The sequence below is a fragment of the Chlorocebus sabaeus genome, chromosome 17, assembly GCF_047675955.1.
Source record: "Chlorocebus sabaeus isolate Y175 chromosome 17, mChlSab1.0.hap1, whole genome shotgun sequence".
Taxonomy (NCBI): Eukaryota; Metazoa; Chordata; class Mammalia; order Primates; family Cercopithecidae; genus Chlorocebus; species Chlorocebus sabaeus.
This window is the reverse complement of record NC_132920.1, coordinates 33904402-33927421: the sequence shown is the minus strand read 5'-3', so window position 1 is coordinate 33927421 and position 23020 is coordinate 33904402. Positions and strand designations below refer to the sequence as shown.

Sequence of the window (23020 nt, the reverse complement as noted above, 5' to 3'; positions counted from 1 at the left end):
CAGAGGGAAGACAACAGAGTTCTGGGGGAGGGGCTGTGGGCCACTTGACCCTAGATGTGTGGAACGGCAGCAGTGTCCCCCAACATAAGGAAGCTGACAAAGCCCACACTGCGTGCCACCACTGGGGGTGGCTCCAGTTCAGTCCATATTTTTAAATCGCCCTGAGATCCATTGTGATAAAATAGACCATAACTCTGTGAAATGCTGTAACGATAACTTTGTTTAAGCATTAGTTTCAAGCCCTCTTAGAATGCGTGGGGCCAGTACTGATGCCGAAAGGCTCATTCTTTACATATTGAACTGCACAGCTGCAAGGAGCTGCACAAACGTTACCAACTCATTTGTCATGCAAACAGTGCTTCAGAAAGAAATAAAATACTATTATGTGGTATATGCGTTAGGCAATCACTATATCAAATTCACGGCATTCCGTGCAAACACAGACAGAGAAAAGGAAAACAACACTTGGTGAGAGAAATCACACCACATGGGAGCAGCTAAGTCGGGGGAGATGGGGAGGCCAACAGTGGAAGCTGACCAAGCTGAGGCTGTAATTTTCCCGGCAATTGTGGCCAGGGTTGAATACCCCTGAGGTGGAGCAAGTGGCAGGAATGCAAAACCCAGACAGAGGAGCATAGCATTGCCCAGCGTGTCAGGGAGGGGAGGGAATAAAGTGAGGAGTGGGTAAGGGGTCTGTTGGGACAGATACGGGGATTCCAGGGAGAAGGGGCCTGGGGGAAGGGGAGAATGGAATAGCAGGGGTAGAAATAGATGGAACCCATTGGGCCGGCAATAAATGTTTGGGAATGGGAGTTGAGGGATGTGGAAGGAAGATTATAAACTGGCTCTATTTTCAGTTGCCACATTCCCTTGCTTCCCTTAGGAGTTTCCTGCTAAGAGCCTTCATGTAACCAAATCACCTGCCCTGTGGGAGACTCTACACAGCACTGACACTGCAAAGATGTGGGTTAAGTATAAACACGCATGAGCGTGTGCCCCGCACTGTCCCACGCACCTTAGCCAAACTACCTCTTCTAATCCTCACAGCAACTCTATTGAGGTTTACTGGCAAACAAGCTAAAAATGTTAATTGAATATGATCACACATCTAATAGCTGTGAGTAGGGATTTGAAACTGAACTGACTGGCTCCAAAGCCCACATCCTAAGCCACCAGTGAGGCTACAGGACCGTGTATCTCTGGAGTCTTCTCCCACCCATGTCTCCTTGTAAAAATCCCATTACGCAGACACAGGCCCTCCGCAGAGAAGCCTCAACTGCCCACTCGAGCCCAAGGGCATTTTGCTCCCCTGCCTCCACTATGGAAACTGCGTCCCCTCCAGGCTGGCGCTCCTTGGGGGCCAGTGTCTGTCCTAAGGCCGGGATCACACCTACTTGGTGCTCAGTGTCGCCCAGTTAACAAGCCCGAAGTCGGGACAGGGTCTTGGAGCATGCCTGGCGTGTACTATACGGCCCAAATAAAACCGGATCACACATCAGTCCCCAAGCCCAGATAGGCAAATGATCCTGTCTCTCCATTCGGGGCAGTGGCTTCGTTCACCATTAACCAATTCATCCATTAAATCAACACTGACTTTACTGAATGCTTACCACGTGCCAGAGGCAAAGCTAGGGTTGGAGGACTCAAAAGATTAATACTGTTTGATCTAACAAACAAACGGAAGTGGGAGAGCGGAGAGAGAGGGAAAAACAAAACAAAACAAAAAATTTAATCCCCCTTGGACCGTCCCACCATGGCGGCTCTAAGAGCCACGTCAGACCTCCTCATCATGGCCGACCCATAGGCCGAGCGCAAACCTTCCCAACATGGCGGCCGACCTTCCCATCATGGCGCGGGGCCCCGCCCGCTCCGCCGCGCCTGCGGGAGGGAGCAGTTCCGGGTGCGGTGCGCGCCGGGGGCGGGCGGGGGGCGGCGTCCTGGCCATGGCCGGCCTGTCGGACCTGGAACTGCGGCGGGAGCTACAGGCCCTGGGCTTCCAGCCAGGACCCATCACCGACACCACCCGGGATGTCTACCGCAACAAGCTGCGCCGCCTGCGGGGCGAGGCCCGGCTGCGCGACGAGGAGCGGCTGCGGGAGGAGGCCCGGCCGCGGGAGGAGGCCCAGCCGCGGGGCGAGGAGCGGTTACGGGAAGAGGCCCGGCTACGCGAGGATGCGCCGCTGCGCGCCCGGCCCGCCGCGGCCTCTCCGCGGGCGGAGCCCTGGCTCTCCCAGCCGGCCTCGGGCTCGGCCTACGCGACCCCTGGGGCCTACGGCGATATCCGACCCTCCGCGGCTTCCTGGGTAGGGAGCCGCGGCCTCGCCTATCCTGCCCGCCCGGCGCAGCTAAGGCGCCGCGCCTCAGTCCGGGGCAGCTCCGAGGAGGACGAGGACGCCCGGACGCCCGACAGGGCCACGCAGGGCCCGGGTCTCGCGGCCCGCCGCTGGTGGGCAGCGTCTCCCGCCCCGGCGCGGCTGCCTTCCGCCCTCCTCGGCCCCGACCCGCGCCCGGGCCTGCGGGCGACTCGAGCGGGCCCTGCTGGCGCGGCGCGGGCCCGGCCGGAGGTGGGGCGCCGGCTGGAGCGCTGGCTGTCTCGGCTCCTGCTCTGGGCCAGCCTGGGGCTACTGCTCGTCTTCCTGGGCATCCTCTGGGTGAAGATGGGCAAGCCCTCAGCGCCGCAGGAGGCGGAGGACAACAGTACGTCCTGGGCCGGCGCAGGGGAGGGCCCTGGGGGCGCGTGTGTCTGCCGGACGACCACCCGTTCCTGTCGGCGCCAGGCCGCGCACTTCCAGCCTTGTCGGCAGCCTCTGACTGTCTCCTCATTTCCAGGCCTGCCTTCTTCCAGCTATAGGAAGAGAGGGCCAAGGCTCCTGCATCTGCAATAATTTCTGCCTTCACTTTCTCCTGTTCTCCTTTTCTGCCCCAGCCCTCCCTTCTAACGTCTCCCTTTGAATCACAAGCTGTAGTCACTGCTCCCCCAACCTCTGGTTTTCTCCCTGGAGAGGAAGCCACACCCTCCTCTAACAGATTCACCCCATCCCTTTGGGTTCTTCCCGTTTGACCTCTGGCTTACTCACACATTTTGTGCCTGTTTGAAGGCACTCCAGATTTCACTGACCCACAGATAGGATCTGGTTGGGGGTCCCAGCTTTGCAGCACCAAAAAGTCCACTCTCCACTTCTTTGAACCACAGGGCCGCCGCTTTGTCAACAGGAGAATCTACCAGCCTTGCTTGCCAGACAGGTTAAACTGATAGCAACGGGAGGCGTTTACCATTGCTTGTAGCACCCTCATGGAGTGTGTTGAGAGACTGTGACTCAAGGATGCTCACAGCCATCCTTCTGGCCACACTTAAGTTACATGGTTAGATATGCCAATGAGAGGTCTTCAGGATACAGTATGTATCCGGAATAGCTGAGGATCGTGTTTCCTGAAAAGAAACAGAGATCATTTCATTATACATTTAGGTATAAAGGGTCACTATAGTTCACCAACTTTTAATACTCTTTACAAAGCACAAATGTGACTAATACTGTTCCCAGCTTCCAGCCAAGGCCACATCCTTCCATGCCTAGCAGGAACTGCCAACATACAGGAAAAAGCTAAAGTATGTCTTAGCTGGTGTGGCAGATGGATGTTTGGGAGTGTACAAGTCTGTGGGCAAGGGTATCAACAGACTTGTGTGCGGACACCCAAATGATTTCCCCACTATGAGAGCAGTTTATCAACTATGAATAGTTTGTCGACCTGCTAGAGAAATTAAGCAGACCTGGGAGTGTCATGGTACTATAACTACACTGGTGATGTCAAACAGTATCACACTGGTACTCACTGCTGAGGTGTTTTAAGACAACAGTGCTAGAATATATGCTGGTATCTACCCGGACTTCCCTTCCTATTATGGTGTTAATCTCTGTTTAACGTATCATTGTTTTCAGTTTACAAAACTGTCCTGTATTTTGTTTTGTTTGGGCCTAACTTCCTGAGTTAAGCAGGGAAGGCCCATTTGATCCCATTTTACAGATGAGGAAACAGAGATTCAGAGTGGTTGAGTTGCCCAAGAACCTTGAGCTAATCATTTTCAGCTGGGACAAGGACCCAGCTATCTTAATTCCTAATCCAGGATTTGGATACCCTTACATTTTGCTGTCTGCATTTTAAAAGTGCCTTCCTTAGATGACATCTTTCTAATCACCACCCTTGGCTTGGTAATGCTTTACTCCCCCCCCCCCCGAATGTTGTGAATAGTCTCTTTGTATTCCTTTCTCAACCCACACTTAATTTCCTCTGTGTTTCTTTTCTTGGTCTCAGTGAAGTTATTGCCAGTGGACTGTGAGAGAAAAACAGATGAGGTGAGTTTGAGTTTCTCTGGCTTTTATTATTCCTCCTGAGGATATTAGCCTCCATCAGGAGGTAAACTTCCCCAGAAAAAGAATAGGATCATTTTCAAGGAGTGCTTCCTGTAATGTACCAGAGTCACATTGTGTTCTGTGATGTTTGTGTCAGGCTCAATTGTGGCAGTGAAGGAATACTTGAAATAGAATTGACCTCCCAAAATCCAACCCTGGGCTTGTTATGGACGCTTTCCCATCAAATGTAGCATTTTCTTCTGCCTGAGTCAATCTAGGGGGATGCAGTAGGTTGTTGAAGGACCCCTCGAGCTCCCTGGCACGGGGAGGAAGGGCTGGTGTTTCTAAGCATCAGGAGGCCAAGTTCTCAATTCCACATTCTCTCTCTCTGGTGGTGCAGCTGTGGCTCTGAAAATGCTGTTCTGATTTGAAACATAGGGAGTTTGTTTGGAACACATCTTAAGTAGAATTAGCCCTCTTAGTCCACATTTAGATTTGCTTTATGAAGCTCTAATATTTCCTACAAATAATATTTGGGGATGAGCAGCCCCATCCATTTATGAGTAATGAAGGCAGCATTATCAAGGAGCTGGGATGCTGCTTCTGGTGACAGTCTGGAGAAGATACGGGGCAGTAAATTTTCAGGTCATAAATTGTACCAGTCTTGTGCTGCCAGAGGGCATGACTTAGTAGTCTAATTATTAAGTGTGCAATGCCTGGCCTCCCGAGCCCTTAGTTAACATCTCTGGTAGCCCAGGGGCTAGGAAAGAAAATGACGCATGGTCCTCTGGCCACCGCTGCATTGACTGTCTTACCCATGTAAATGGGGGGACATCCTGGTGCAGGTAGCCACTTTTATTTCTCTTTGGCTTCTGGTGTGTCATAGTTTGGGGTGTTTTATTACATCCATTTATTGCATTCATCCACCAAATATCTTTGCTTCCCAATTGTTTTGTAAAAGCAGATTCATAGTAAGTTTAATCTGCCTTCTATCATAAAAACTGTAGTTGATGATGAGAGGAAGTGGCCTAGAAACATAGGCAGCCAGAGAGGAAACTGGAATTTGAAGACTTAAAACAAAAACAGGAAAAAATAGCATTCTGTAAGACTTCTCAGTGCTATGAGTTTTGTTTGTCTTTTAATTAGAAAATGGTTCCATGGTTTCTATTTCTTGGTCCTTCACGTCTCTAAATTAATCAGACCCACAAGCGAATGGCACATTTGTTCCCTGGCCTTCTCTGATCTGGACACACTCAGGCCCCGCTTGAGTGAGCCCAGACAGATACCCTCCAGGTCCTCGCTACAGATGTGCTCTGTGGACAGACAGCATTCAGCACCTGCCAGCGAGGGCTTCAGATGCAAATATTCCTATTTGTAACCATTCAGATCTTCATCAGAGCATCAGAAAGCAGGGACTGGGCCACCTCAGTGTAGGCTTTTTGGAGCTGAGATTTCATGGGGCACCCTTCGCCTTTCTGGAGGGTGGACACAGGAACAAGCAGGTGGGGACGTGTTTCTTGGCTTTGGTGAGGCTCCTGATGAAAGTCTTATTCTTTGCTTAGCTCCAGGCTCACGGAGATCGCAGACGGGCATTTGAATTTCAGATTCGTGTTCTTTCCCTTTTCGGCCGTTGAAGACAGTGACACTTTGTGTTTTTCTTTCTGCCTTTGTGCTGCCGAAAACGTGGGGACAGGCTGGGAGTGGGTGTGTTGTCTTAATCAGGCCGTCTCGTTGTCTGGTACCGTCTGTCCTCCTGTTTCCTTTAGGTGGTAGCAGCCTCTGCTGAGTGGTTTGTGTGAGTTCGCATGGAATCCTACCACAATCCTTACTCAGATGAGGGCCCTGAGATTCCACCTAAAGGGAGACGAGGTGGCAGCTGCTGACATTCTGCCCTGTCTGCAAGCTCTCCCAGCTCTTCCAGCTCTCCCAGCTCTGCAAGCTCCGACAGCAGTTGCTCTTCCGTCAGAGGAAGCTGAGTGACTGCATCATCCCCCGACCACGTCGCCTCTGCTCAGCCCTCTTACTGGCTGTCATTCCAAGGGAAAGGCAGGAGCCAGGAGCCTCCAGTGCAGCCCCTTGGTTACAGTGTCTGCTTTCAGCTCTGCCTCTGCTTCTCCAGGGTCTTTCTCAGGCAGTTAGCCCAATATTTATCAAATCTCTCCCTGGGCCCAGCACTTGGCAGAATTTGTTTCTATTTTGTAAAAGTATGAGATGTTCCTTGCTGCTTAGTATTTGACAGTGTGGCTGGAGAGGTAAAGATGGACAGACAGACCTCTCCCACCCACCCCTCCTTGCTGACCACTTGTCCCGTGCCTTTCCAGTTCTGTCAGGCCAAGCAGAAGGCAGCCTTGCTGGAGCTGCTGCATGAACTCTACAACTTCCTGGCCATCCAAGCTGGTGAGTAAGTCACATAAGTCCTGAGATGCCTCTTGTGAGAGCTATGGGCGGCTGACCCAGTTCATCAGGCTGGTTAGTTACACTGCGGCTGGCGGGCAAGACCCTCCCTGGTTGTCTCCCAGAAGGCATATTCAGAAGCCAAGTCTCACCTTCTCGCCTCCCCACTCAGGCACATCTTTTATAAGCCTTGTGTTTGAACAAAACACTGATTCTTGCTCCTCTTTAAGGGAGGTCCTGGCCCGTGCACAGGCCTTCCTGCAGCTGTTCTCCCTTCTTGGGGATGCCCAGTACCTAATGCTTTGGGGGTCCGTGTTGGCATGGGACGGGCCAGGCCCCAGGTGTTGTCAGAATCTATGTCCTCCCCGCAGAGGGACCCTCTGAACCAGATGGTTGTCTGGGCCAGGGAGAGGCCTCTTGCCTGTGCAAGTAGCAGACAGTCTGTGTGGTGGGCCCTGCTGTCACATCTGGTCCTGATCACCATCTGGCTGTCGGACCTCGGACAAAGTCCCTGATTCTCAGTCTTCATCTCCCTGTCCGACCAAGGGCTCCTGGGTCCATCTGTTCTCTACGAATGAGAGTCAAGTGCTGTCCTCTAAAAGAGGGCATTCTCAGCACCTCTGTGAAATGCCCCTGAAAATGCATCCAGAAGATGCATCCCCTACTGTTTTATTTAGTGAAGTTATTCCTTGAGGCCAGAGATATCACCTGCGTTATTATGTCCTCCCCGATGCCTGGCATCCAGGAGGCTCTCAAAATCACTTGCACCTGACATAGGTGAATATCAGCATATGCGCCTTGTGTTAAATATGCTGGAAACAAGAACCAGACAGAGCAGTTCTATCTTAAGGGATATTCAAGAGGCGCCTCTTACCTGTGGGGTCAGAGGACAGATCTTAGGATTGTGAGGTCAACCCTTGTCTAAGGTTTCACTAGGAAATTGGGGTCAGGTGGACTTCTCCTGGGCCCTCAGTCCTCAGGGTCAATCTCATGAGCATCAGCTCTTCTGCCTCCTTCCTCTTGAAAGTGAGAGACTGAGATGGCAGGGGAGGTATCCATGAGCACTTGGAGGAGAAACAGGTACTGGGGCTCCTGCTCACAGCGTCATAGGAATTCCTCTGTGTGGCCCAGGTGCTTGGGGTGTCAGTTCTCACCAAAGAGGGTGTTCCAGACCTTTGTGTCTCAATTGTGGTCAAAGGACCTATAGCATCCGCATCACGTGGGAGCTCACTAGAAATTCAGAATCTCAGGTCTCATGCCAAACCCAGTGAATCAGAGTCTGTATCTTAAGATCCCCAGGGGATTTGAGTGCACCCTGAAGTTGAGAAGCTCTGCTCGAAATTGGGTCCTAGTAGATATTTCTCCTCCATCCCACCCTCCATATGTGATCCTGCCTTATGCCCTCAAGGGTCCTGGCATCTGTTGCCCTCTGACAAGCCTGGGGGGCCGACTTGAAGGTACATATCTCACTGAGGAGTGTGCCTCACAGAGGCTCCGTAGTAGTCCTCAACCCCTGCCCGCCTCTCCTGTTAGGGATCCGCTGTGGGCTGGGCACTGTGCAGGGCCTTGCAATGAGATGACTCAGCTCCAGGTCCTGCCTGCAGGGTGGTTGGGGTCTACTAGAAGAGACAGGCCACCTACCTCCCTGACCACTGGGTGATACAAAATGTGATTAGACAAGAACCAAGAGGTCAGAAGTTCTGGGAGGCACAATGCCTTTTAGCTGGAGCAGTCAGGAGAGCGTCACAGGGGAGGTGGCATCTGTGCCAGGCCCTGAAGCCCAGATAAGACTGGTTATGCGTATGTGGGGAAGGACAAGGCAAAGCGGTACGAAGTTACATCTCGGGTGGGAAGCAGCACCTTCATGGAGGAAGGGGAAGATGAGAGAGTGAAGTCTGGAAGTGTTGGTTAGGCCCCACCATAGATGGCCTTGGATGCCAGGCCACCAGAGCTCAATCTGGCAGGCAGTGAGGGCCAGAGAGGCTTTGAGCAAGGGAGTATTGTGCTGAGAGCCAGGTGCCAGGAAGACGAATGCGGCAGCAGCTTGAGTAGCGCAGTGTCATTTAAGCAGAATCATTTTCAAGCGTTACTGACAAAACAACTGGATTGGAAAGGGGAGAGGAGGAGCCGAATCGGGAGGCCATTTACGTGGTCCAGGCAGGCCTGGCAAGGGCAGGACGAGTCCTGGTGGGAACGGGAGGATGCTAGAAGCCACCTGTATCTCAGGGGACCCCTTGGGTCAAGATCAACTTTGAAGTAGGAAGATTTGGCTGTGTTTGGGGAGGGGGACAGGCTTCAGTTCAGTTTCAATATTTTAAAATATGACCTTCAGCTACTCCCTTCCCCAGCACGCAGAAACACAGACACTGGCCACCCGAAGTCCGCCAGGCTGTGCTGGGTCAGGGCAGTCAGGCCATGCACACATGTTAAATAGCGTGTGCGTGCCTGGCCCTGGACCCTCCCTGCTCTCAGGGAGTCAGGCAAACCACAGCACAGGAATAAGGACCAAGGGCTGTGGCAGGTCACTAAATGTGTGGCCATTTCATCAGACGAAAGGCCCCCAGGGGCTGAGGGCTTCCCGGAGGAGATGGCCCCAGGGCTGGACCCGGGAGGTTGGGCAGGACTAAGCGGGAGGCTGCCAGCTCTATCCTATGGGAGCAGACCTCCAAAGCCACTCGGGAGAGCTGCCCCTTGGCGTGCCGTGCTGAGGCCCCACTGCCCAGCATGCAGACATCCTCTTCCTCCAAGGGGCCCCTCAAGACAATAAACCTGGCATTCCAGGTTGCCTGCCTGTGTCATGAGTCAGAATCCCCGTGGTGCCCATGGCCTCCCTGCCTTTCTTTTTTCTCAGGCTGTGTTTATTTATAGTGCCATTCTGGTACCTTCCGAAGTTATCTGTCTGATCCTTTTAGGGATCAATTGCAAAGAGACCTTGGTATTGGGCAGCTTTTTAGTCATTTAATGCAAATCGCCACACTGCTTTGCAGGTCAGGTTTTAATGATCTGGAATCGATCCAAGCTAAGTGGCTTTTGATCTTGCTGCAGAGTGAAGATGCCCCACAGAAGCCAGGAGCTGCTGGGCCACATGCTCCTTATTAGAGCTGATGGCTTGATTCTTGCTGCATGTTTTAGTGTGTTTCAGAGTGATTTTTCCTCTTTGTGTTTGAGTGTGTGGTTTTTTTTCTCCTAGGTAATTTTGAGTGTGGAAATCCAGAGAATCTGAAAAGCAAATGCATTCCTGTTATGGAAGCCCAGGAATATATAGCGGTAAGTAGGCTTCGGTGCTTATCCATTCCTGGGAGGGCCTGGTGCTTTCCTATTGGTCTTTCAAGCCCTGTTGGGGTTTTTGTTTTTGTTTTTTTGTTTGCTTTGTGGCTTTTGTACTAGGCTACCTTAAGTTAAGGTTTGGTTTATGGCTTTTTGTGCTAGGCTTCCTTAAGTTAAGACACCCATGGTAGTGACTGCCCCAGAGCCAGGCCATGTGTAGTGGGGCGGCTCTCCTGACCTGCTGCACTGTAGGTGTGCCTATTACCTGCTTCTCCCTTGGTTCACTTTGGTCCTCTTGCCTTCAGCTTTCAGGAGAAACATGCTGTCCCTTCTCTCCCTTATGATTACCATTCATACTGCCAGGGGGCCGTTTGATTTCCTGTGTGGCCTCAGGATGGTAGATACAGAACTATGGAGCTGGCATTCCAGGTCGCCTGCCTGTCCAGTAACTTAGGGGTCATCTGGTTCCATTTGCATTTCACAGATGAAGAAACAGGCCTGGAGAGGGTCAGGGACTTGCCTGAGGCCAGACCACTTGCACCGGCCACTGGGCTCACCCACTGCCAGCCCCAATGCTGTTATTCGCTTTACCCCAAGATGAGCTACCAGCTCTCTGGCCTGATGCTTCTGTCGTCAAGAGAATCATATTCTTTTGGCCACCTCAGACCCACATTGTTTTCCTGCTTGTGCTTCCGCATCACCTCCTCTGGTTATAGCTTCTTCCTTGGCTTTCATCAACCCCAAATTTCCTTCCTGCCAGTTTGCTGTGCTTTTAGCAGAGTGGGGTTTTGGGGCTGTGGAGGACACGGGAGAGGGCTTCCTTAATCCAGCAGCAGAATGTTGTTCCAGCTGCTCCACCTAGACGCAGAACTAATCTTCTCCTGCGCCCTCCCACAGAATGTGACCAGCAGCTCCTCCGCCAAGTTTGAAGCCGCACTGACCTGGATACTGAGCAGTAACAAGGACGTGGGCATCTGGTGAGTGTGGGCAGGGTGGCGACGCAGCATGGGTGCCTGCAGCCACTGTCTTCGCTCGTCACTAACACCCGTGCCCCGACAGAGCTGTCTCAGGTCTGAAGCTGGAGGCTGGGTCTCCCAGCTGAGTCACGTGGGCTAGGATGGAAGTGGGGCAACAGAAGCAAGAACCATTTGGAATGCAGTGTAAGGAGCAGCTTCAAGATGAGACATAAAATCCAGGTGTTAGGATGTTAGCCTGGTGTTACAGCTAAATCCTGCCTCAAGTAACTCAGTCTGTGCCTTTCTCATTCATCAACACCACATGGTTTGTTGGGGAAGGCATTTTTCTTCACTTTCTCTCCTCGGAAGCTAGTTTTTATTTGTAGATGAAATTATTCTTTCTATATGTTGGTTTTACTCACTATGGAAATCGCATAAGGAAATACTGGATTTTATTCTGACCAGGCAGTTTCTGCCTCATTTTAATCACTGGTGAGCGCTGTTAGGAAAGATGGCAAACCCTTTCTTGAGGCTGAAAGGCTGTATCTGGCGGCTCAGCCCGGGGGAGGGGCGTGTCAGCCAACAGCCAGGCAGCCTCAGAGACCTGTCCCCTGCTGGAAGAGCAGCATTACCTACCCCCTTGCCACTCTTGGTGTTTGTGGGGGTCTCTGTTCAGGTTATAGCTCTTGATATTAAAACATCCTCTAGAGTTTTGTTCTCTTCCTCTCTAATCCACCCAAATTACTAATTCCATCAGCACTGCATCCAGCAGAAGCCCCTCGGGCAGCTCAACCTCAAGCTGGATAACTGGATGCATGGCACGATTAAAATTCGTTGGCTTAAATTTAAAAAAAAAAAAAAAAAGGCTGCCCCGAGTAGCTGAGCAATTTTCCTGTGTTAGAAAAGGTGGAGGAGAATATGGATTTTATCCTCAGCAGCAGCACTCACTGAAGCTGCTAACACAGAAGAATGATGACACTCGCCTTTACATGTTGGGGAAGGCAGCCTGGAGGGTGGCAGAGCTGCTCACGATGACCATGTTGAAAGTGGGTCCTGAGAAATTAGGACACTTGGGATGACAGCCATTCCAACATGCAGCCTCAAGAGCATGATATTCTCGCCTTGGGTCACCTAGCTGGAAGAAGGCTCTGGTGTCCACAGCTCTGCAGGTCCTGACACCTCCTGGCCAGAGACCACGGTGGAGGCGCTGTGGCTGGGGTCTGGCCTCGGAGAGCCTGGTGGTTTTCATTCCCCATGAGCCTCACGGATGCCCCATGATCTTTAGCTTAAACAGCTTATGTGCCTCCTCACCACGGAGGAAAAGCACAACCTCCCAGATTCTGTCTTTCAGTTCTTGCCATGCAATTGCAAAGCTAGTGATTCAGCAAACATTTCCATTTCTCTGTGCTGGGAGGTGGGAATCCAATTTACAGTTTAATCTCCTGCACGCTGAGAGAGGCTGTCAAAGACCTGACAGAGGGGGACGTCGCTTTAGTGGTAGGGGTTCAAGCCTGCTGCCGTCTTTAAAGCTTTATTCATTCTAAGTAGCCAATGTGGGAAATTTCTGGAAAGAGTACAGCCAGGATACCAAGCCCATTCTGTAAGCAAGTAGAGGCCTTGCATCCCTCCTTCCTTCGCTTCCTCCTGTTTGAAGTGGGGTTTGTGCTGCCTCTCCTTGGAACTTTCCAACATGTTTAGAGCCCTGTGTCCTGTTTCAGGTTGAAAGGAGAAGACCAATCTGAATTGGTGACGACCGTGGACAAGGTGGTCTGCTTGGAATCTGCCCGCCCCCGCATGGGTGTTGGCTGCCGCCTGAGCCGGGCCCTGCTCACTGCTGTCACCAACGTGCTCATCTTCTTCTGGTGTAAGTCCTCGGCTGCCTTCCCTCCCCTTCTGTGCAGTCAAGCGCACTCCTAGGCATGAATGATGAGCTATAGAAATTCCAGGCCCGGAGGGTTCATTTCTGTCTAGTGAACCTGAGGTCTGTCTCATAAAACAGAGGAGATGAACAAGTCAGCCTCTGCCCTGGGTTGTCTTTACCTTTGGAGATTGGTGGCAGGAACGTGAGGATAACTAGAAAATGTCCTTGATTCAGGGCAGATTTCCTAAGCGGGAGCCTGGCCTGAGCAGGAGCTGGGCCCCACCCCTTCTGGGCTCTGCAGGGATCCCAGTGTGGACCAGCTTCGAACAGGAGGCACAGTAGGGGCTTGGCCTAATTTTACTCCCTGAAAAATGTAAACATCTCCTGGAGAGCTGCAGATACCTGATGAAAGCAAGAAGGACTCAGGGTGCTGCGCTGAAAGGAGGGCACCAGTCTTACCTCCTGACATCAGGGGCCGCCTTTGAGCAGAGACCTCAGGGCGTCTCTGAAGGCGAAAGGCCAAGTCACAGAAACCACAGCTCTCCAGAGATAGTCGGAGCTACAAATCACAGACCACCTCAGTGTGCACACAGCTCCCTCCCCCACGCCATCAGGCACAGAAATCATTATCGGCAGCAGCATCTCGGAATACAAAGGGCTCCGGCATGTATATATGTATGAAACACCGTGTTCTGGTTCACAAGGGAGGAGATGAAAGCCCCAGAATGAGGTTGGGAGGAGCCGAGATCTGGACAGCTGGGGATGCCGCTGTGGTGACAGCTGGCGGGAGGAAGATGATCACTTAATAGTCTGTCCTCCCTCTGCATTTCCGTATCTTTTGTTTCTCACATGCTGGTCCTGAGCCTGACATGTAGTAGGTACCCAAACCCATGTGGCAGATCCCCCACAACCTCCATCACAGCATCTTGTCCGTGGTGAGACCCACTGCCAAAGGAAGTGTGAGGGATTAACAGTGTTTTGTTCCCTCACAGGCTTGGCTTTTTTATGGGGGCTCCTAATTCTCCTAAAATACCGGTGGCGAAAGTTAGAAGAGGAAGAACAGGCCATGTATGAGATGGTGAAGAAGATTATAGGTGCGTGGCCCCCTGGTGAAAAAAGGGTTGCCGACACCAGCCAGAAGGTCCTTGCCCTAAACGGTGTGCTCTCTCCTGCAGATGTGGTCCAGGACCATTACGTGGACTGGGAGCAGGACATGGAGCGCTATCCATATGTAGGCATCTTGCACGTGCGCGACAGCTTGATCCCTCCACAGAGCCGGTGAGTCCCTGGCTGGGGCGCTGGGTGTGGGGTGAGGCGGGGTCCAACCCCACTGAGCTCCACAGAAGGAAGCCCGGAGCCTTGCATCCGATGTCAGCCGAGGGCAGTGCAGACCCCAGGGCCAAGAGTGGTGCTGCTCCCCATCCTGGTGCTCCCCAGCATGCTCGGCTCTTTATAGCAGGATAAGCTAGAGAAGACGTATGAAAGCACGGTCCCACACCTCTGTAGAGAGAACGCTGGCAGTGGTGATACCAGTTGGGAGACTTTGGGCTCCAAGTAACAGCGGCCCCCTCCCCCAGGGCACAAGTAGTGAAGGAGCTCCTCCGTCTCTGTAAGTGGAAAGTTCAGAGCTGCATGGGCTCCAGGCACAGAGCAGTCAGGTCTCCGGTTCCATTGCTCTTGTGATTCTCGTGGTCTCACACCCCTCCACGGATGTTATCAGCAGACTGGGATCCCCCATGGTTGCAGATAGTGGCCAACAGCAGCTGGGACACTGTCCGACTTGTCACAGAGCAGGGAAAGTGGGCCTCCTACTACTCTCAGAAGCAAGAGAACATGTTCCCAGTCGCCCCCAGTGACACACTCCTGGAGGCTCTATTGACCAGAATCTGTTATGTGTCTGTTTATGAATCAGTCACTGGCAAGGAGAAGGAGATTGTTTTTCAAACTTTCTAAACCATGACCTGCAGTCAAAAACACCTGTTACCTGCAACATCATGGTCCAGTTTCCACACACCCATGGGCACACTCATGCATGTACATGTAACTGAAAGCCAAGTTTCACAGCATGAATGGGGTCAGCTCCCAGGGCACAGAGCTTCATGGGAAGGGGTGGCAGGGCCACTGTCATGTGCAGCTGCAGGCGCCTTCCACATGGGCTGTGACTGCTAGAGTTGTATACTGGAGTCCTGACAAAACCGGGCTGAGAGAGGGCAGAGTCCCAGGAGACAGCCAGCAGGACCCCCGCGTGTTGGCTCTGGTTGTGGTCCCTCCCCAGCAGACTCTTGCTGTGGTTTCTGGCCAGATGCTATCATCTGCTGCTGGGTGTTGCTGAGAGCTCACCCTTGCTGAGTGCTCGCTGGGAGCCGGGCACCGCTCAGAGCTCTCCACAGGTGCAAACTCACTCACTTGGTCCTCACCATGGCTCACACACACCACAGAAGTGGCCCCATTTTACATATAAGGAAACTGTGCTCAGGAGTCCCATGGCTAGTGGCATTTCTGTGCTCCCACCACCAGGCTCTACTGTCGGCATCATCCCTATCTGCAACCCAAGAGGAATCAGAAAAATAGAGCCTTTAGCAGTCCACTTTAAGTCAGGCACACTGACTCACACCTGTAATCCCAGCACTTTGGGAGGCCAAAGTGGGAGGATTGCTTGAGCCCCGGAGTTCAAGACCAGCCTGGACAACATAGCGAAACCCCATCTCTACAAAAAATACACAATTAGTGGAGCATGGTGACACATGCCTGTAGTCCCAGCTACTCAGGAGCCTGAGGCAGGAGGATCACTTGAGCCCAGGAGGTCAAGGCGACAGTGAGCTATAACTATGCCACTGCACATCAGCCTGGACAACAGGCCAAGACCTTGTCTCTTATAAAAAAAGGTCCATCTTAAACATGAAGATGCTTGGTGCCTGTCATGCTCACCCCACCCCTGGAAAGGTGGCAGGCAGGAAGTTTAGGGTGAGCAGACTCAGCAGCATAGGCTGTGCTTGCTCTGAGAAGCACTTGCTGTTGGTTTCAGCGTGAGGCCCTCTACCTCCCAGGGAAGGCCACCTGGGGTACTTGAACTCCCACCTAATTCCTGGCCCTGAGCATCTCAGTCAACCTGCACCACAGTTTCTTTATCCTTAAATGCAAGTGATCCCGCTGCCTTGCACAGGGCTGTGATGAAGAGACTGTCATTCATTCATTCATTCACTTCCTCCACAAATGTTTATTGAGCACCTACTACATGCCAGATACTCTACTGGGTCACTGGGAGACAGCAGAAAGTGGAAGAAACAAAAATCCCTGCCCAGCTGGAGAATTTGTTCTCAGGAAGGAGACAGATGACAAGATGCATAAGGAAAAGATGTGATATTAGGTAGTGACAAGCCCTAAGGGAAGGGGGGTTGGTATCAGTGTGGTGGCCTCAAGGTTCATTAAGTCAGTGCCTAGTAGCCTGGCACAGTGGCTCATGCCTGTAATCCCAGTACTTTGGGAGGCTGAGGCGCGTGGGCCACCTGAGGTCAGGAGTTCGAGACCAGCCTGGGCAACATAGTGAAAACCCGTCTTTACTAAAAATACAAAAATTAGCCAGGTATGGTGGCATGCGCCTGTAATCCCAGCTACTCAAGAGGCCGAGGCATGAGAGTCGCTTGAACCCAAGAGGTGGAGGTTGCAGTGAGCTGAGATCATGCCATTGCACTCCAGCCTGGGCAACAGAGCGAGACCCTGTCTCAAAAAAAAAAAAAAAAAAGGGAGACCAAGGGCGGGGCAGATCACAAGGTCAGGAGTTTGAGACCAGCCTGGCCAATATGGTGAAACCCCATCTCTACTAAAAATATAAAAATTAGCCGGGCATGGTGGCGGGCACCTGTAGTCCCAGCTACTCGGGAGGCTGAGTCAGGAGAATTACTTGAACCTGGGAGACGGAGGTTGCAGTGAGCCGAGATCGCGTCACTGCACTCCAGCCTGGTGACAGAGTGAGACTCTGTCTCAAAAAAAAAAAAAAAAGTCAGTGCCTAGCACGTGGGCATCATCCAAGGGTAGCCATTATGCCTTGGGCTTAGATGATATTCCACATACATGTTCACTTAAATGAGATCATGAGACGGCATTGCAGCTTGCCTGCAGCCGGAGCTACCACCCAACCCGTCGTGCATTAGCATAGACACCCAGAGCTGCTGCCACTCAGGTAGCCAGCCCTCAGGGTCAGATCCCCGTGAACCCCAGACGCCCGTGCCATTTGCTCTCTTGACTCACCTCCCAAGCCACCCAGTCAGTCCAGGCCAAGCGCCCTATGTCAAGGAGACATTGGCTAGCCAGTCAGGTCTGCCCTGTAGATGAGGGCCTGCTTGGGAAAGACTGAGGGAGGTGGGAAGAGCTGGTTCCGTGGGAAAAGCGGGGAGCTGATTGGAGCAACTGACCTGGGAAGGAGGGACTGGAGTAAGGCACTGCCCACTCAGCACTGGCCACTTCCTGCTCAGGGAGCCAGCACCTCGGAGCTCAGTCCCCAGGGAATGTGTGGCCTTGGCCAGACCACCAAGTGTGGGCTGCTGAATAGGCCCATGGGGTTTGGTTGGTGGCAGGTCCTGACCCCTGGGGAAGCCCTAGCCCCCTCCCTGCCTCCTGACTCACTGGCCACCTCCGTTTGTCCTCCCCTTCTGCTCCCATGCATACACACTCAAATTCACTGTCTCTCCACGTGTGGGATCATGGGGAGGTGGTCTGCAGTGATGAGAAAAGGCCAGGGGCTGTGCAATACCAGGGTTCACAAAGGAAAAAGATCAAAGTGACCCTCCCCATGGCTTTGGAACCTTCTTGTCCAGTCTGGAAGGGGCAAAGAATAGATGAGGGGGAGGCTGTCCAGGGGGGTGTAAGGCCTTAGAGACCCAGTCTGGAAGGGGCAAAGAAGAGATAAAGGGGAGGCTGTCCAGGGGAGTGCAAGGCCCTAGAGACCCAGTAAAGAAGGGACTCTGGCCACTGAAGGGGCCCTCCCTTGTGGCTCTGGTTCCCCAGAGCAGCTCCAGCTTCTTGGCCTCCCCGGTCTGATGCTTGGCTCATCCCATCCCCCGGAGTGCTGTAGAGCTTGGATGAAACAGCCCAGTGCTCACTCTTTAATGAGCCCACCCGGAGCAGCATCAAGATGCAGTCGGCGGGGGTACTGGAACTGGCTTGGCGAGGGCTGCTGCAGGCAACAGGTCCCAGCAAGAGTCAGCTAGCCTAGCACAGCCCTGCACACCTAGAGACCTGGGGGTGCTCCAGACACCTCGGCCCTTTAGCTCCCTTTGATTGAATGTGTTTGGATCAGTAAAGGTGGAGGAATCATTTCTCCATGGCCCAAGACGTTTTTCTCCTCTGTAGTTGTCATGTTAGTACCTGCAAAAGCTTTTCCTCCCCTGTGTAAAGTCCATGCTGGAGCTTGGAAATGTGTCCCCTTTGTAGGAAGGGCATCCACAGGCTGGCTCACCTCAGCAGTGTCAGGCAGAGCCCCATCCCTCTCATTGCAGGAGACGCATGAAGCGTGTCTGGGACCGAGCTGTGGAGTTCCTGGCCTCCAACGAATCCCGGATCCAGACGGAGTCCCACCGCGTGGCGGGAGAGGACATGCTGGTGTGGAGATGGACTAAGCCCTCTTCCTTCTCCGACTCAGAGCGATAAGCCCCAGGCAGGGACTTGTTCCCGGTCAGCCTGTCCCAGGACAGCCCACTCCAGGGGCACGAGAGGGTCACCAGGCCTGCTGGTGCTGAATTCACACTTGCCTTGACTTTCAGCCTTGTCCTGACACGATTCCAAAGGTCTGCCAGACTCTTCAGAGCAGCTCGGCTCGCAGGAAAATGTGGGCTTCCTTTAAAGGGAGGGGGAGAAGCCAGGGTGACGACCCAGACTCTGCCCTGTTTTGCTGGCAGAAACGGGAAGAAGGGTTTAGTTTTCATGAATAGAAAACAAGAGCAGCAGCTGTCAGGCCCGGCAGACAAGCATGGGGCCGGTGGGCTGGGGCGTGGCCACGCCTGGGAGGTGGGGCAGGGATGGTGTTTTGGGTGGTGGGATGGGGGGCAGCTTGGTCCATGTGCCTTCAGGGGGGTGTTACCTGGGAGCTCAAGGGTGAAGGAAGAAAGCCTGTGCTCTGGCTGGCTGGGCCTCTATCCTGAAGGGGGATGGTGCTAGAAATTAGAACAAGTGACTGCAGGGGGACCGTCTAGAAACCAGGCCCTGACACGGGCCCTCAGGTCAGGAGGAGTGAGCAGCCGGTACAGCCTCCTGGGAGGATCCCGAAGTAAGGACGGGCTGAGAGCAGAGAGGAGGGTTGGGCAGCCCCAGGGTGGGCCTGCCTCAGTGTTGCTTCTCACAGAAGCTGCGACTCTAGACCAGGCCTGCAGCCAGAACGCCGATTCCGGGAGCTTGGGAGCCCTGTGTCAGGGCCGAGAGCCTCTCACTTGCTGTGTGCGAAGATCGCCTTGCTTTACTGTGACCACAGCCCCCACCCGGGGCTGTTTAACCAGAACTTCAGCGCAGCCCGCGTTTCTGTTACCCCGGCTGCGGCTCCCGGCAGCGGGAGAGACTCAGTGGCCGCAGGCTGCCCCCTGCCGGCCACACGGAGCAGCGTCCACGCTGCCGCCCACCGGCTCTCCCGCCAGCAACTCAGCCCAGCTCCCTGGGAGGCAGGCTACAGAAACACCCTGACGGGGGGCCTTAAGTTCGAGAAGCCTCTCCAGCGAGTCTTTTCCCGGTGTGTCCTCATCTGCGGCAGGCAGGAGAGGGGGAGCAAACAGGAGATGCCACAGCTGCCTCCAGAAACATTAACCACCTCTCTCTGGTCTTACTGGTATTTTTTGTTTCCTTAATAAAGCTCCAGTCTCCCTCATTTGAGCAATACTCTCATTTCCTCTGATGTCTGGATGATCCGCAGGGCAGGAATCTGAGCGCTGGCCCAGTAGTGAGGCCATGTTCTCATAATCAGGCTCCAGCCAGAAAAATAAGAAACACTGCAACAGGCTTCAGTATCAGGGCTGAAACTGCTGGATGAATAAACTATTTATTAAAAATGGATGTTTCTTGCCCATGGTTCTTTCCCTTCCCCCCAAAGCTATGTCTGAGGAATGGCAATGTGTGGACTTCTTAAGCACCAGCTCTGGGAGGTGGCTGGAAGGGAAGGTGGGAGAGACAGCAGGACATGGGCTCTGCAGTTCCTCCCAGACCTCTGGCCTCTGCCACCAGTGACCAGTTCTCCAGTAAGCTGCATAACTCTCACAGCCTCAGTTTACACATTTGTAACATGGTGTGATGACCCTGTCTTCCAGAGTGGCTATGAGGATTGCAACATGCTGCTTGGTCTGAGTGGGTGGCCAGAAGTGGGGGTCAATGGGGCCTTTTTCCTTTGGCTGCATTTCTGCCTCCCCTCAAGACCCAGAGGTTCCTCTCGGCGCTCAGCACCAGCCCCGGGAGGAGGAGGAAGAAAGAACAGGGTGAGGCTGGATGGGGCTTCCCAGCAGCTGGTAGCGTCCATCATGAGTCCGACTTGTCTCCTGAGGCCCAACCATAGGGAAGACCACTCATTGCCCACCCATGTGGTCTGGCAGGTACATGGGGGTTCCTTTGCCAGGGCTGCTGAGCGTGCTTCTGGATCCCACTGCTGTCCTTCCTTTTGCAGAGGCCCCAAGGTCAGTCACCCCAAGAAGAAGGCAGCCAGTCCTGCCGTGCCCCATGGGGCTTGCAGGCTGTTGTGGTCACCTTTCCTGTTCACGGTGCGCACCAGCCTGTTATCCTCGTCACTAAAACAGTTGGGTCCATAGTCAAACAAAGGACCTGGAAACACAACTCGGGGGGAAAAAATGAGCCTGTCTCCCTTTTCTGTTCCTCATGAAAGACTCCCTCTGCCACGTTTTGTTTTAAGCTGAGAAGGGAGCTAATGCAGGGCTCTATTTCTGTGAAGCTGTTTGGAGAGCAGGAGTGAGATCAAAATAAACTAAATAACAAAAGGCCCCTGCCAGCCCAGCTCCTTCCTTTCTGGAACACGGAGCGCCTTGGCACAGAGGCCCCGAGGTGCGTCCTCGGCCTCACTCAGGCTGCAGACATTTCAAAGCAGGCTTTCCGCTTTCCTCAGCTTCTCAGGGCCAAGTCTACTTTCAAGCAGCTCTTATTTCACAAGGGACAGTATGGGGCAGTGGGTTTGTCTGAGGGAGGTGTCCGAGGGCATCTTTGGGCTGGAGTGATTGCTGAGAAGTCCTAGTTGTTCTGCCCAAATCCCTTCTGAGCATTCCCTGGGCTGCAGACCTGTCTTTTCTCGGTGACAAATAGCCTTCTCGGGCCACAGTGGACACCGATAAAGAAGCTTCAGGGGCAGGGAAGGGGAGGCTGTACCCCACAAATCTCAGCCATGGACATCCACCAAGGAGCTCCAGGCCACCTTCCGGAGTCTCGACTCAAGAAGATGGTAAACATGGCCATTTGTCACTGACTTATCATAAGAACTGCAGTAGCAGCTGTTCCCCCTTAATTAATACACCATTGACTTTGAGCCTCAAAAAAAAAAAAAATCCCTTTGCTGAGGCAGGTGTGTGGACTCAAATCCATTATCCTGTCGGCCTCCCCCAGAAGGAAGGCCCAGGAGAGTGGTTATACAGTAAGTCACCCAACTGTTCCAAAACAGTCCTCCCCAGGCAGCCAGGCCAACCTCTCCACCCATCCCCAGAGAAAGTTCTAGAGACAAGCAGAGAGTCTGAACAGAGGGTCCCATGATGCGCAGGGACAGAGAGGCAGGGGATGAGGGCAAGTGGGAGGACCCCGTCGACACCATGCCACCTGGCACCCTCATGTTTTTCCAGGGGTGACGCTGTACATGGGTGGGGGTGGAGGCCCAGGGCTCAGCATCCTCAGGACCAGCTCTGGCCTTCAGTGGCTTGGATCTTGGGCAAACCACTTTATCCCTGTATCTGGGCGAGTTACTACACAAGCCTCTGTCTGGCTCATTCACTGCTGTGTCCCCAGCAATCAGAACATTGCCAGGCCCACAGGAGGCACTCAATAAATATTTAAGAAATAGATTAACGGAAATCTCGATCCCAGAAGGAGGACAGCCTGGCACTGAGGTGTTTTTGTTTTGTTTTTGAGACAGACTCGCTCTGTTGCCCAGGCTGGAGTGCAATGGTGCAATCACAGCTCACTGCAGCCTCTGTCGCTCAAGCAATCCTCCCACCTCAGCCTCCCGGGTAGCTGGGACCACAGGCACAGCTGAGACCACAGGCACACGCCACCATGCCTGACTAATTTTGTCTTTTTGTAGAGACGGGGTTTCACAACGTTGCCCAGGCTGGTCTCAAACTCCAGGGCTCAAGCAATCCCCTGCCTTGGCCTCCCAAAGTGCTGGAATTACAGGCATGAGCCACTGCGCCCAGCCTGGCACTGAGTTTCTAAGGTCTGGATTCCTCCAGTTTCCTTTCAGGCTGGTTTTGTTTGTTCGTGTTTCTTTTTCCAATCTGAGTGACTCTGATCTGCCACAGTTCCAGCCCTCCCACTGCCTTGCAGCACGCACCCCGCCCCCTGCAGGCTGTCTCTGGGAAGGCAGCCTTGTTCTGACCACAGAGGGGACTAGGCTGGACTTTCTGAGATGGGATGAGGTTCCCAGACTGGCCAGACAAATCGGCCAGGAGCAGCTGTGTTTACTTGCATTTCCTTGAGTGGAACAGCCAGGGGAGCACCAAGAACCTGCCTAGCCCCCAGCAACACATGACAGAAACAGCGTGGTGAAGATGGTCTAGAGACCGGGCATGGAACCACACAAACCCCAGGATTTAGGCCCTCTAAAACATGGCTTCTCACCAGCCCTGTAAGTGAGAGCTTGAAGCAGGTTTAACTTGGTTTCTAAAGAAAGTGATGGGATGTTTCTTCCTGCCAAGAGTGTGGCCCAGTTCATCACTGAGGCTCCTCCATGAAGTCAGGGTGATTGTCTCAGCATTGCAAAGGTGTGGTGAGATTCCAGGGACGGATGACTATTTTGCAAACCAAGAAAGTGTTACCCACTAAGGGACCAGGACTGGGCTGCCCTGGCCAGGCAGATAAGCAGGAACAGTCCCAAGCAGAGTCTCGGAACAGGGAAAGAACTGAACAACCACCTCTGAGAAGAAAGGGTAGAGGAGGTATCACTGATTATTACAGCCCAACTTCTAAGCTGCTTCTGTTTAGTAAGGAGACAGAGGAAAGTACAGTAA

The 23020-nt window shown here is 53.1% G+C and overlaps 1 protein-coding gene across 1 annotated transcript; it reads left to right on the top strand.

The window, feature by feature from the left end:
• The first annotated feature begins 1904 nt into the window (after positions 1-1904).
• On the top strand, positions 1905-19862 carry LEMD2 (LEM domain nuclear envelope protein 2). The gene is made up of 9 exons (XM_007972911.3): positions 1905-2697; positions 4312-4352; positions 6671-6746; positions 9934-10010; positions 10908-10987; positions 12685-12830; positions 13820-13921; positions 14003-14105; positions 18323-19862. Exons 1-9 carry the CDS (start codon positions 1944-1946, stop codon positions 18471-18473), a joined length of 1530 nt encoding a protein of 509 aa, XP_007971102.2. The 5' UTR covers positions 1905-1943; the 3' UTR covers positions 18474-19862.
• Positions 19863-23020: the final 3158 nt, after the last annotated feature.

What these genes read in the sequence shown, in the direction of transcription:
- LEMD2 (XM_007972911.3), top strand. Translation starts at nt 1,944, where the DNA reads ATGGCCGGCCTGTCGGACCTGGAACTGCGGCGGGAGCTACAGGCCCTG. An exon ending in GCAGGAGGCGGAGGACAACA is followed by an intron (nt 2,698 to 4,311) that starts GTACGTCCTGGG and finishes TCTTGGTCTCAG; the next exon opens with TGAAGTTATTGCCAGTGGAC. An exon ending in AAGCCCAGGAATATATAGCG is followed by an intron (nt 10,011 to 10,907) that starts GTAAGTAGGCTT and finishes GCCCTCCCACAG; the next exon opens with AATGTGACCAGCAGCTCCTC.